The 14,717-nt window shown below is 43.7% G+C and overlaps 1 protein-coding gene across 2 annotated transcripts in view; it reads right to left on the bottom strand.

Annotated features, from left to right (window-relative positions):
* Positions 1-14,717, bottom strand: part of SLC38A10 (solute carrier family 38 member 10) — a 65,338-nt gene that overhangs the window by 45,238 nt on the left and 5,383 nt on the right. For both annotated transcript variants that reach the window (XM_044295885.1, XM_044295886.1), the window contains exons 3-6: positions 13,458-13,503; positions 8,650-8,743; positions 8,200-8,343; positions 6,218-6,342 (exon numbers count right to left, since the gene is read on the bottom strand). In XM_044295885.1, coding sequence (XP_044151820.1) covers positions 6,218-6,342; positions 8,200-8,343; positions 8,650-8,743; positions 13,458-13,503 — 409 coding nt within the window. The remainder of the gene's footprint in view (positions 1-6,217; positions 6,343-8,199; positions 8,344-8,649; positions 8,744-13,457; positions 13,504-14,717) is intronic.

The raw sequence follows: 14,717 nt of genomic DNA, 5'->3' as shown, positions 1-14,717 counted from the left end.
ATTTCACTTCACAGGTGTGCCCTGCCAGGTGTAATAAGTGGGATTTCTTGCCTTATAAATGGGGTTGGGACCATCAGTTGCGTTGTGGAGAAGTCAGGTGGATACACAGCTGATAGTCCTACTGAATAGTGTTATGGCAAGAAAAAAGCAACTAAGTAAAGAAAAACGAGTGGCCATCATTACTTTAAAGGGAACCTGTCACCGGGATTTTGTGTACAGAGCTGAGGACATGGGTTGCTAGATGGCCGCTAGCACATCCGCAATACCCAGTCCCCATAGCTCTGTGTGCTTTTATTGTGTGAAAAAAACAATTTGATACATATGCAAATTAACCTGAGATGAGTCCTGTACGTGAGATGAGTCAGGGACAGGACTCATCTCAGGTTAATTTGCATATGTATCAAATCGTTTTTTTCACACAATAAAAGCACACAGAGCTATGAGGACTGGATATTGCGGATGTGCTAGCGGTCATCTAGCAACCCATGTCGTCAGCTCTATACACAAAATCCTGGTGACAGGTTCCCTTTAAGAAATGAAGGTCAGTCAGTCCGAAAAATTGGGAAAACTTTGAAAAGGGTCCCCAAGTGCAGTCACAAAAACCATCAAGCACTACAAAGAAACTGGCTCACATGCGGACCGCCCCAGGAAAGGAAGACCAAGAGTCACCTCTGCTGCGGAGGATAAGTTCATCCGAGTCACCAGCCTCAGAAATCGCAGGTTAACAGCAGCTCAGATTAGAGACCAGGTCAATGCCACACAGAGTTCTAGCAGCAGACACATCTCTAGAACAACTGTTAAGAGGAGACTGTGTGAATAAGGCCTTCATGGGAGAATATCTGCTAGGAAACCACTGCTAAGGACAGGCAACAAGCAGAAGAGACTTGTTTGGGCTAAAGAACACAAGGAATGGACATTAGACCAGTGGAAATCTGTGCTTTGGTCTGATGAGTCCAAATTTGAGATCTTTGGTTCCAACCAACGTGTCTTTGTGCGACGCAGAAAAGGTGAACGGATGGACTCTACATGCCTGGTTCCCACCGTGAAGCATGGAGGAGGAGGTGTGATGGTGTGGGGGTGCTTTGCTGGTGACACTGTTGGGGATTTATTCAAAATTGAAGGCATACTGAACCAGCATGGCTACCACAGCATCTTGCAGCGGCATGCTATTCCATCCGGTTTGCGTTTAGTTGGACCATCATTTATTTTTCAACAGGACACTGACCCCAAACACACCTCCAGGCTGTGTAAGGGCTATTTGACCATGAAGGAGAGTGATGGGGTGCTGCGCCAGATGACCTGGCCTCCACAGTCACCGGACCTGAACCCAATCGAGATGATTTGGGATGAGCTGGACCACAGAGTGAAGGCAAAAGGGCCAACAAGTGCTAAGCATCTCTGGGAACTCCTTCAAGACTGTTGGAAGACAATTTCAGGTGACTACCTCTTGAAGCTCATCAAGAGAATGCCAAGAGTGTGCAAAGCAGTAATCAAAGCAAAAGGTGGCTACTTTGAAGAACCTAGAATAGTACATATTTCAGTTGTTTCACACTTTTTTGTTATGTATATAATTCCACATGTGTTAATTCATAGTTTTGATGCCTTCAGTGTGAATCTACATGTAACAGGCCAGCAGGAGTCATAGGTACAAAACTGCTGACAGATGCCCTTTAACCACCTCCGGACCGCCTAACGCAGATGTGCGGTCCGGAGGTGGCAGCCCTGCGCTCAACGACGCATATACGAGTCATCTCGCGAGGGCCGGGATTTCCTGTGAACGCGCGCACACAGGAACGGAAGGTAAGCGAGTGGATCTCCAGCCTGCCAGCGGCGATCGCTCGCTGGCAGGCTGGAGATCCGAATTTTTTAACCCCCTAACAGGTATATTAGACGCTGTTTTCATAACAGCGTCTAATATACCTCCTACCTGGTCCTCTGGTGGTCCCTTTTGTTAGGATCGACCACCAGAGGACTCAGGTAGGTCAGTACAGTCGCACCAAACACCACACTACACTACACCCCCCCCCCCCCCCCGTCACTTATTAACCCCTTATAAACCCCTGATCACCCATGATCACCCCATATAAACTCCCTGATCACCCCCCTGTCATTGATCACCGCCCTGTCATTGATCACCGCCCTGTCATTGATCACCGCCTGTCATTGATCACCGCCTGTCATTGATCACCGCCCTGTCATTGATCACCGCCCTGTCAGGCTCCGTTCAGACGTCCGTATGATTTTTACGGATCCACGGATACATGGATCGGATCCGCAAAAAGCATACGGACGTCTGAATGGAGCCTTACAGGGGGGTGATCAATGACAGGCGGGTCACGGGTGATCACCCATATACACTCCCTGATCACCCCCTGTCATTGATCACTCCCCTGTAAGGCTCCATTCAGACGTCCGCATGCGTTTTGTGGATCCGATCCATGTATCCATGGATCCGTAAAAAATCATGCGGATGTCTGAATGGAGCCTTACAGGGGGGGTGATCAGTGACAGGGGGGTGATCACCCTGATTACCCTGATCACCCCCTGTCATTGATAACCCCCCTGTAAGGCTCCATTCAGACGTCCGCATGATTTTTTACGGATCCATGGATACATGTATCGGATCCACAAAACGCATGCGGACGTCTGAATGGAGCCTTACAGGGGGGGTGATCAATGACAGGGGGGTGATCAATGACAGGGGGGTGATCACCCATATAGACTCCCTGATCACCCCCTGTCATTGATAACCCCCCTGTAAGGCTCCATTCAGACGTCCGCATGCGTTTTGTGGATCCGATACATGTATCCATGGATCCGTAAAAAATCATGCGGATGTCTGAATGGAGCCTTACAGGGGGGGTGATCAATGACAGGGGGTGATCAGGGAGTCTATATGGGTGATCACCCCCCTGTCATTGATCACCCCCCCCCCCTGGTAAGGCTCCATTCAGACATTTTTTTGGGCACAAGTTAGCGGAAATTTTTTGTTTGTTTTTGTTTTTGTTTTTTCTTACTAAGTCTCATATTCCACTAACTTGTGTCAAAAAATAAAATCTCACATGGACGCACCATATCCCTCACGGAATCCAAATGCGTAAAAATTTTTAGACATTTATATTCCAGACTTCTTCTCACGCTTTAGGGCCCCTAAAAAGCCAGGGCAGTATAAATACCCCACATGTGACCCCATTTCGGAAAGAAGACACCCCAAGGTATTCCGTGAGGGGCATATTGAGTCCATGAAAGATTGAAATTTTTGTCCTAAGTTAGCGGAAAGTGAGACTTTGTGAGAAAAAAACAAAAATAAATCAAAGTCTCACTTTCCGCTAACTTAGGACAAAAATTTCAATCTTTCATGGACTCAATATGCTCCTCACGGAATACCTTGGGGTGTCTTCCTTCTCGAAATGGGGTCACATGTGGGGTATTTATACTGCCCTGGCTTTTTAGGGGCCCGAAAGTGTGAGAAGAAGTCTGGGATCCAAATGTCTAAAAATGCCCTCCTAAAAGGAATTTGGGCCCCTTTGCGCATCTAGGCTGCAAAAAAGTGTCACACATCTGGTATCGCCGTACTCAGGAGAAGTTGGGGAATGTGTTTTGGGGTGTCATTTTACATATACCCATGCTGGGTGAGAAAAATATCTTGGTCAAATGCCAACTTTGTATAAAAAAATGGGAAAAGTTGTCTTTTGCCAAGATATTTCTCTCACCCAGCATGGGTATATGTAAAATGACCCCCCAAAACACATTGCCCAACTTCTCCTGAGTACGGCGATACCAGATGTGTGACACTTTTTTGCAGCCAAGGTGGGCAAAGAGGCACATATTCCAAAGTGCACCTTTCGGATTTCACCGGTCATTTTTTTACAGATTTTGATTGCAAGGTACTTCTTACACATTTGGGCCCCTAATTTGCCAGGGCAGTATAACTACGCCACAAGTGACCCCGTTTTGGAAAGAAGACACCCCAAGGTATTCCGTGAGGGGCATGGTGAGTTCCTAGAATTTTTTATTTTTTGTCACAAGTTAGCGGAAAATGATGATTTTTCTTTTTTTTTCTTTTTTCCTTACAAAGTCTCATATTCCACTAACTTGCGACAAAAAATAAAAAATTCTAGGAACTCGCCATGCCCCTCACGGAATACCTTGGGGTGTCTTCTTTCCAAAACGGGGTCAATTGTGGCGTAGTTATACTGCCCTGGCAATTTAGGGGCCCAAATGTGTGAGAAGTACTTTGCAATCAAAATCTGTAAAAAAATGACCGGTGAAATCCGAAAGGTGCACTTTGGAATATGTGCCCCTTTGCCCACCTTGGCTGCAAAAAAGTGTCACACATCTGGTATCGCCGTACTCAGGAGAAGTTGGGCAATGTGTTTTGGGGTGTCATTTTACATATACCCATGCTGGGTGAGAGAAATATCTTGGCAAAAGACAACTTTTCCCATTTTTTTATACAAAGTTGGCATTTGACCAAGATATTTTTCTCACCCAGCATGGGTATATGTAAAATGACACCCCAAAACACATTGCCCAACTTCTCCTGAGTACGGCGATACCAGATGTGTCACACTTTTTTGCTGCCAAGGTGGGCAAAGGGGCACATATTCCAAAGTGCACCTTTCGGATTTTGCAGGGCATTTTTTACACATTTTGATTGCAAAGTTCTTCTCACACATTTGGGCCCCTAAATTGCCAGGGCAGTATAACTACGCCACAAGTGACCCCATTTTGGAAAGAAGACACCCCAAGGTATTCCGTGAGGGGCATGGCAAGTTTTTAGAATTTTTTATTTTTTGTCGCAAGTTAGTGGAATATGAGACTTTGTAAGAAAAAAATAAAATAAAAAAATCATCATCATTTTCCGCTAACTTGTGACAAAAAATAAAAAGTTCTATGAACTCACTATGCCCATCAGCGAATACCTTAGGGTGTCTACTTTCCGAAATGGGGTCATTTGTGGGGGTTTTCTACTGTCTGGGCATTGTAGAACCTCAGGAAACATGACAGGTGCTCAGAAAGTCAGAGCTGTTTCAAAAAGCGGAAATTCACATTTTTGTACCATAGTTTGTAAACGCTATAACTTTTACCCAAACCATTTTTTTTTTTTGCCCAAACATTTTTTTTTTATCAAAGACATGTAGAACAATAAATTTGGCGAAAAATGTATATATGGATGTCGTTTTTTTTGCAAAATTTTACAGCTGAAAGTGAAAAATGTCATTTTTTTGCAAAAAAATCGTTACATTTTGATTAATAACAAAAAAAGTAAAAATGTCAGCAGCAATAAAATACCACCAAATGAAAGCTCTATTAGTGAGAAGAAAAGGAGGTAAAATTCACTTGGGTGGTAAGTTGCATGACCGAGCGATAAACTGTGAAAGGAGTGTAGTGCCGAAGTGTAAAAAGTGCTCTGGTCATGAAGGGGGTTTCACCTAGCGGGGCTGAAGTGGTTAATCCTATTCAATTAGACCATGTATGCTCGCAGGACTAACAACTGGCCCACTCCATTCTACTGGGCAGAAAAAGGGACTGCTGCCCTAGAATGAGATCAGTCAGCCATCTTCATCCCTTTGCTCATTTTCAGATCCAGTCAGTTCCCCTGCATTTAGTTCCATACTGTCCTCTTGTGAACGTGTCCCTCCCAGTCATACATGCTGGATGTGAGGTCTGTATGTCCAGAATGCTGCTGCCTTCACTACCTCTCACTTATCAGCACAGCTTTATTCCTGGACTGCTTTCTTCTTCAATAGGAGAACCTCCTCTTCCTTGTGCTGACAGACACTGATGCTGGGTGATTTCCCACTCTCCGGATTCTGTTGGGGGTGCTCTGCTTTCTCTGTACACTTGAATGTGATTCTCCCGCCTGCAGACTGAACTGTGTGTGTATGTATGCTTTCATCCTTATCTACAGATTGTGTAAAGTTTTCCAAACTCTGATCTGCTATGTACAACCTCTTCCCCCTCCCTGCTGATATCTTTAACACCAGCAGAGAGAGCAGTCAGAAACAAGATGGATTTATGCTAGATTCAGCAGGACAACCAGCTAGGTGAAGAAGTGACACAGACTCTACGTCAGCAAAATAGGACATTTTTAATGAAGACTAATTAGAAAATTGTCTAATTTTGCACTCAGCAAAAAAATTAAAACACACACAATAATAAATCCAGAGCTGTATAATTACAAGCAGGAAAACAAAAAAATGGATATACTTACGACTGGCAGGCAAAAGACATGCCAAAGATAGGTATGCAACGAAAGACACCCTCGAAGCGTACATAACTGACCTCATTCATCCACTGACCCCTGAAAAGGCCATGCTTGAAGGAGGACAGCACGATCTGTGTGCAGAGAGATAAGGACAGGAAATAAGACCATGAAGTTACATCATGACAATGTAATACCCAGGCGGAGGAGGCTGCAGCATACTTTATATGGGTCACAGGCATTATAGTATCAGATAACTGACTACACTAGTGGGATAACCTTGCCTCCTTACAGTCATGCATCAGATGGAGCAGAGCTGAACATCCTGAGACACAAACACTTTATAAAGAGCATGAGATTTAGCTATAGGGATCTCAAAAAGAGATGACACGGAGCCTGTCATCCACCTGAAAAGGACAATTGGAAGCAGCATTGCATCTGCACTCATCCTATAGGAATCAATATCTGCCTCAATCAATAACCACTGCTAAAAAATAGCGCTTTCATCACAATACTCCACTCAAAGTCCTTTTCAGCTGGGTACCAGGGACAATACACCCCCTTCACCATTGTAATTATAAGGCCCCATTCACACATCCGCAATTCTGTTCCGCATTTTGCGGAACGGAATTGCAGAGCCATTCATTTCAATGGGGCCGCACAATGTGCTGCCCGGTTACGGAATTGCGGATCCGCACTTCCGGGTCCACAATTCTGTTCCCGAAAAAAATAGAACATGTACTGTACTATACTTGTCCAATTGCAGACAAGATTAGGCATTTTCTATTAGGTGCCGGCGATGTGCGGTCCGCAAAATGCGTAACGCACATTGCCAGTGTCAGTGTTTTGCGGATCCACGGATACGCAAATTACTTACACACGTGTGAATGGACCCTAATCGCTGGACAGCAACAAACACTGCGCTGATATCTGATGTCTGCAAATTGTATGCTTGCCCCTTCCTTCCATGTAGCACTGGCTGGCAGGTAACCACATGTGAATGGGAACTTCTGTCACCACAACATAAGTTTCAAACAAACACCGGGCCTCGAAGTTACTTGTCCTGATATTGAAGGCTGCAGATTAAACTAAACCTTGCACCCATTCGTCATCCTTTTAGGTTTTCAAATGGTGATTTGGGGCAGTGTCATGGTCACAGTGGTATCAGCACAACTACTCTAAACATGGTGGAAGACATACACAGTCAAATAAAACATATACAAACACTGGACAAACGGAACAGAAAAGCAATTATAGTAGTTATATTCTTGTACATAGGAGCAGTATTATAGTAGTTATATTCCTGTACATAGGAGGCAGTATTATAGTAGTTATATTCTTGTACATAGGAGCAGTATTATAGTAGTTATATTCTTGTACATAGGAGCAGTATTATAGTAGTTATATTCTTGTACATAGGAGGCAGTATTATAGTAGATATATTCTTGTACATAGGAGGCAGTATTATAGTAGTTATATTCTTGTACACAGGAGCAGTATTATAGTAGTGATATTCCTGTACACAGGAGCAGTATTATAGTAGTTATATTCTTGTACATAGGAGCAGTATTATAGTAGTGATATTCCTGTACACAGGAGCAGTATTATAGTAGAGATATTCCTGTACATAGGAGCAGTATTATAGTAGTGATATTCCTGTACATAGGAGGCAGTATTATAGTAGTTATATTCTTGTACATAGGAGGCAGTATTATAGTAGTTATATTCTTGTACATAGGAGGCAGTATTATAGTAGTTATATTCCTGTACATAGGAGCAGTATTATAGTAGTCATATTCTTATACATAAGGGCAATTTTATAGTGGTTATAAGGCCAATATTTCTGATTTGCACTGGTGAAAACTGCAATACACCAGAGTTAATAGACTAACACCTACCACAATTCATTTGTTGCCTAGGCCAAGGAAAGGAGAGTCATTTTAGACTGCTTGCAAAGTGCTGGTGCATTGTGTGTTTGCTCTAATACTTACCACAAACATGAAAACCGTGTAAAACATAAGCGCCATGGCACTGAAAGACTGGATGGAAGCCATCATGTTGCGCTGCAGGCTGAGTGGTAGGACAATGCACAGTGAAATTGCGAACAAGAGGAAAATGCGGAAACCTTCCGTCACCTAGACGAGGAGAGAATAAAAAGATAAAGGAAAAATGAATGTCCTAACCTAGAATGCCGCTCTATTACACAGGTCTACCACAGCAAAAAGCAGTGATAATACACAACACCAAGCTATACTACTGCTTATGTGTGTGAAGGGAGCTAGATAACTGTATGGTATTAGCTATATGTCATCCACAGGGGGCAGGGAACAGCCTTGGTGGTTCTCCAGGTGACGGCAGGCTGATGCAGACCAGCTGTGGTCACCATTTATCTGATGTAGCATAGTCCCAAGTATTACCAGATAAAGCTTAATTTAATTTACCGGCAGTCCAAACAACCGGGCAAAGAAGGAGGAACCGAGGTCTCCGATCACGACATAGAATGCAATGCAGGTCCCCAACATGAGTCCAATCATACTGTGAAAGACAAAAGACAGCGAGGTGAACGGAGCAGAAGGAGACCTGAACAAGAAGAATTCAGCCTGGTTATAACACCACTAAAGATAAAGGGGTTGTCCAATCTTGGTCACTGGGGGCATATTACTAAGATATGCCTCCAATGTCTGATAGGTGCAGGTCCTAGAGAATCCTGAGAACGGAGCCCAAAAAGTGCAGAAGGGTGTATCGCGCATGCACGGCTGCCCTCCATCATCTCTATAGGATTGCCAAGAAGTTAATGGAGCGATGGGCGCACTTGCTCTGTGCGCTCTCCATATATTTCAATGGGACTTCTGAAAATAGCTGAGCACACCACTCGTCCCATAGAAATGAATGGAGGGTGGCTGCGCATGCGCGGTGCGACCTCCTACAGTTTGCGGGCTCCGTTCTAAAAGATAGATGCGGGTGCCAGAGGCGGAACCTGCACCTATCAGACATTGGGGGCACATCCTAGCGATATTCCACCAATGTCCAAGGTGGGAATACACTTTTAAAGGGAACCGGTCACCGTGAAAATGCAATGTAAGCAGCAGGCCGCATGTAATAGAGCAGGAGGAGCTGAGCAGACTGATATATGGTTTTATGGGAAAAGATTCATAAAAACTTGTAATTTATTAATTTCAAATTCCTGCTCATTCTGGGCTTTGAAGTAAAGGAGGCGGTCCTACGAGTGTCTGACAACCTTCTATGTGTGCACAGAGATAGTTGTCAATCACTGATAGCACCGCCTCCTTGACTTCAAAGCCCAAAATGAGCAGGAATTTATATGAATAAATGAATAGATTTTACTGAATCTCTTCCCTTAAAATTATATATGAATCTGCTCAGCTCGTCCTGCTCTATAAGAAGCTGCCTGCAGCTCAGACACCATGTTCAATGCATCAATATTCACCTTCAGGACCCAGCCTAATTTTGCAAATCTGTCACTTTATGCGGTAATAACTTTAAAACACTTACTTATCCAGGCCATTCTGAGATTGTTTTCTCGTCACATAGTACTTCATGGACACTGGTAAAATTTAGTCCAAATATTTCATTTTTATTTATAAAAAATTTATTTAAAAGAAAAAACCAAATTTACCCAAAATTTTGAAAAATGGCAAAAATGGCAATTTTCAAATGTAAAAACACAAAATGCAATCGCACTCTGCAACCAGCACTCTGCCCTGCCTCTATGCTGGATGTTGAATAAGGCATTGGTGTACATTTTGGCCAAAGCGTAATAAGCCACTCACCACGTCAAGGTCGCCTTCATGAGTGGTCCCTAACACTAGTTCCTACCTTTTATGGGCCATGACAGCCACAAAGTCCAGGGAGCGCAGGTACAGCATGCACGCCAAGCACACTCTGCTTTTAACCCCGTCCGGTGCCATTACAGCTTTCATCGGATCCAGGGATGCAAGTACTCACATGCATGCTGAACCCACTATATACTTCTCCTGGAGCCTTTACATTTATATCTCTATTTCGCCATAGCAATCTGCACCTGCTAGGGGTAGTGCGGGCTGAATTTTCCATATTTTTCTCTTAGCAATTTTCAAAATTTCAATTTCTCTGCTTCTAAGGCCGAATGCACGCGGCCTCGTTTCACGGCCGTGAGCGGTCCGTGGTAACACGGGCTGGATTCCTGCTGAAAGCAGGAGCGCACAGCGTCATTGGTTGCTATGACGCCGTGCGCTTCCTGCTGACGCCGCAGTACAGTAGTACACCGGTATAGATCATTCCAGTGTATTACTGTACTGCGGCGGCGGCAGCTAGCGCACGGCGTCATAGCAACCAATGACGCCGTGCGTTCCTGCTCTCAGCAGGAATTCAGCCCGTGTTACCACGGACCGCTCACGGCCGTGAAACACGGCCGCGTGCATTCGGCCTAAGGCTACTTTCAAACCTGCGTTCAGTGCGGATTCGTCTTGTATCTGCACAGACGGATCCGCACCAATAATGCAAACGCTTGTATACGTTCAGAACGGATCCGTTTGCATTATTCTTTCAAAAAAAATGGATCCGTCCTGACTTACATTGAAAGTCAATGAGGGACGGATCCGTTTTCAATTGCACCATATTGTGTCTGTGAAAGCGGATCCGTCCCCATTGACTTACTGCAAGCAGCGTTTTGGTGTCCACCTCAAAAGGAGAACGGAGACCAGATGCAGCCAAACTAATGCATTCTGAACGGATCCTTATCCATTCAGAATGCATTGGGGCTGAACTGATCCGTTTGGGGCCGCTTGTGAGAGCCCTGAAACAGATCTCACAAGCGGACGCAGAAACGCCAGTGTGAAAGTAGCCTAAAACAGATAGTGATGCCTCCTAAAATAGTTATTACTTTACATTTCCCATATGTCTACTTCATTTTTGGATCATTTTGTAAATGAAATTTTTATTTTTGGGACGTTAGAAGGCTTAGAAACAAATCTTGAAATTTTTCAGAAAATTTCCAAAACCCACTTTTTAAGGACCAGTTTAGGTCGGAAGTCACTTTGTGAGCCTTATATAATAGAAACAAAATCACAGAAATATAGTGGCAAATATGGGGGAACTGCTCAAACCCCAAACACTGTGGCGTGTTTCTCATTGGGGGAGCAGTCCCACCGCATGTGGACCGCAGCAAACGATCCCCAGCAAAAAATGCGTACAATGGAGGATGCCGGCGCAGTCCACATGCCCCACAAAGGCATCCTACACAAAACGGTGCATTGTGCGGATAAAAATATAATTATAGAAATCACAGAGTTATATAATAGAAACCATCCAAAAATGACCCCATTTTAAAAACTACACCTCTCAAGGTATTCAAAACTGATTTTACAAACTTTGTTAACCCTTTAGGTTTTCCACAAGAATTAATGGAAAATAGAGATAACATTTCAGAATTTCACTTTTTTGGCAGATTTTCCATTTTAATCAATTTTTTCCCAGTAATATAGCAAGGGTTAACAGCCAAACATGAATATTTATGGACCCAATTCTGTAGTTTACAGAAACACCCCATATGTGGTCGTAAACTACTGTATGGCCACACGGCAGGGCGCAGAAGTAAAGGAACGCCATATGGTTTTTGGAAGGCAGATTTCACCGAGATAATTTTAAGCTGCCATGTCACATTTGAAGACCCCCCTGATGCACCCCTAGAGTAGGAACCCCCAAAAAATGACCCCATTTTGGAAACAACGGGATAAGATGGCAGTTTTGTTGGTACTATTTTAGGGTACATATGATTTTTGGTTGCTCTATATTACACTTTTTGTGAGGCAAGGTAACCCAAAAAAATAGCTGTTTTGGCACCGGTTTTATTTTTTGTTATTTACAATGTTCATCTGACAATCATGTGGTATTTTTACAGAACAGGTTGTTTTGGACGCAATACCAAATATGACAACTTTGTTTTGTTTGTTTCAGTTTTACATAATAAAGCATTTTTGAAAAAAACATTTTTTTAGTGTCTCCATATTCTGAATATGTTTTTATTTTTTACGGTGTTCACCTGAGGGGTTAGGTCATGTGATATTTTTATACAGCAGGTTCTACCTAATATGTATACTTTTTTTAAATTTTATTTAAGTTTTACACAATAACAGCATTTTTGAAACAAAAAAATATATAAAAAATCATGTTTTAGTGTCTCCATAGTCTGAGAGACATAGTTCATTTTTTATTTTTTGGGCGATTGTCTTAGGTAGGGGCTCATTTTTTGCGGGGTGAGGCGATTGTTAGATTGGTACTATTCTGGAGGGCATATGCCTTTTTGATCGGGTGGTGGTGCACTCTTAGTGATGTAAGGTGACAAAAAAAATTGCTTTTTTTTTAGCACAGTTTTTTTTTTTCGGTGTTCACCCGATATGTATACTTTTATTATTTTCCCTATTTTATTTTTTTTGGTTACTTTATTTTGGGAAAAGGACGCTTTTTTTTTTTTTCTACTTGAAATTTTTATTTCTTTATTATAAAAAAAAAAAAAAAAAAAAAAAAAAACTTGTTTTTCACTTTTTATATTTGTCCCCCTGTGGGACTTCACCTTTTCAGGGTTGATCTCTGTTTTAATAAAGTACAATACATTCTGTATTGTACTGAATTGAACTGTCAGCGTCTTACACAGTAAGCGCAGTGGGGAGATGGAATCAGAGGGAGCCCCCTCCCTCTGTAAACCCCACACGTGCCGCAGTCAGCGCTGACCACGGCATGTGAAAGGGATAATCCGCCGGCATCACCGCATACAGAGATGCCGGCGGATGTAGCAGGGGCCCGGGTATCAGTAAACAGCTGTGCCCGTGCTGCGGATTGGGCACGGCTGCACCCGCCCGATCACATCACGCACATGCACGTGAGGATGCGACAAGAACCCGCATTCCCTCACGTACATGTACGTGAATGTGTGAAGGGGTTAAAGGAATGCTCCAGACAGAGCAAGTATATTCCGTCCCTTGGAGATCAGTGAGGATGGGGTTGGAGCTACAAGAACCACGGCCCCATTCAGAAACCCCCCCGTCACCGCTCTAAGCGTTATTACAACAGAGAACAGCAAGCCTAGCGATTTCAACGTGAACTATGCAATGCATCAATTCCCCTGTGGGGGGCGCTGTGGGGAAATTAATGTGTGAGGTCTTCCATAGATTACAGCTGATCGTTGGGTATCACAGAAGAACAGTCACAAATTAACTGAGCAATCTATAGAAAGTAACATCTGTCTGCTCACCTGGTCTCCACCAACATCTTCCCTGCCTTGCCATAGGCATGAAAAGCTGCAGAACATAAGCAGAGGAGAATTAGGACCTTACACAAAGCACAGCGTAAATATATACGGGTAAGGTCTCATGCACACAACCGTTGTTCGGGTCCGAGCTGCAAAAACTGCGGCTCGGATGCGGGCCCATTCACTTCAATGGGGCCACAAAAGATGCGGACAGCACTCCGTGTGCTGTCCGCATCCGTTGCTCCGTTCCGTGGTCCTGTGCAAAACAAAAAATAGAACATGTCCTATTCTTGTCCGTTATGCGGACAAGAATAGGCATTTCTAAAATGGGCCGCCCGTTCCGTTCATTGCTGAAGGCACACAGACGGCTTCCGTTTTTTGCGGACCGCAAAAAACGGAACGGTTGTGTGCATGAGGCCTAACATAGACAGTGGTGGTGCCCATATCAACCAGTCAGAACCTAGGACTTGAGCCTCAGATTTAGCCCCGTTCAATGGGGTTAATCCACGTGGCGCCATGCGTCATGGATTTAAATCCGCACATGAACAATGGCGTGAATTACCACTGAAACTAATAGGAGGCAGAATACACGTGGTTTTAACAAGGAATATGATCCAAAAATCACTGCGTGAACATACCCATGGCATTACCCCACACACACACAAAGGCACCTGGCTCGGCTGAGCATGTACGGTACGTACATACGTTCAATAACAGCTGCCAGTCGACTCATATCCCTGAGAAAAAAAAGTGATCGGACATGTTGAAATTCAACATCTGCCGTCCAGGAAGAGTTGGGAGGCCCCTATACACATTATGTTTGGCCCATATGGCATGGTCCCTTTCTGTAACGTCCACCCCCAATTTCTTCAGGACCAAAAAATACAGCACATGCAATACGGATAAAATCCAGCCTTTTTATTTTGCGGTTCTTTTAAAAATTCCATGAGCTGATCAGAGCGCTTTACGGTCTACGCGTTTCATGGTCATGAATAAGACAGTTTGTCGAAACGCGTAGACCGTAAAGCGCTCTGATCAGCTCATGGAATTTTTAAAAGAATCACAAAATAAAAAGGCTGGATTCTATCCGTAGTGCATGTTCCTGAAAAAAAAATTGTTTCCCTGATCCGGGGTTCCTTGCACGCCTATGGAGTGGAGCAGGTGAGCTGGAACTATTTTGCTGTTTGTCCACCCCCAATTCTATAACACCCTGCCACACCCTGCCGCGTATTCTATAGTAAGAGGATAGTGAGTGACAGAGAC

Source organism: Bufo gargarizans, chromosome 6 (genome assembly GCF_014858855.1).
Source record: "Bufo gargarizans isolate SCDJY-AF-19 chromosome 6, ASM1485885v1, whole genome shotgun sequence".
Taxonomy (NCBI): Eukaryota; Metazoa; Chordata; class Amphibia; order Anura; family Bufonidae; genus Bufo; species Bufo gargarizans.
The sequence above is the reverse complement of the archived record's forward strand: the minus strand, read 5'-3'. Positions and strand labels throughout refer to the sequence as shown.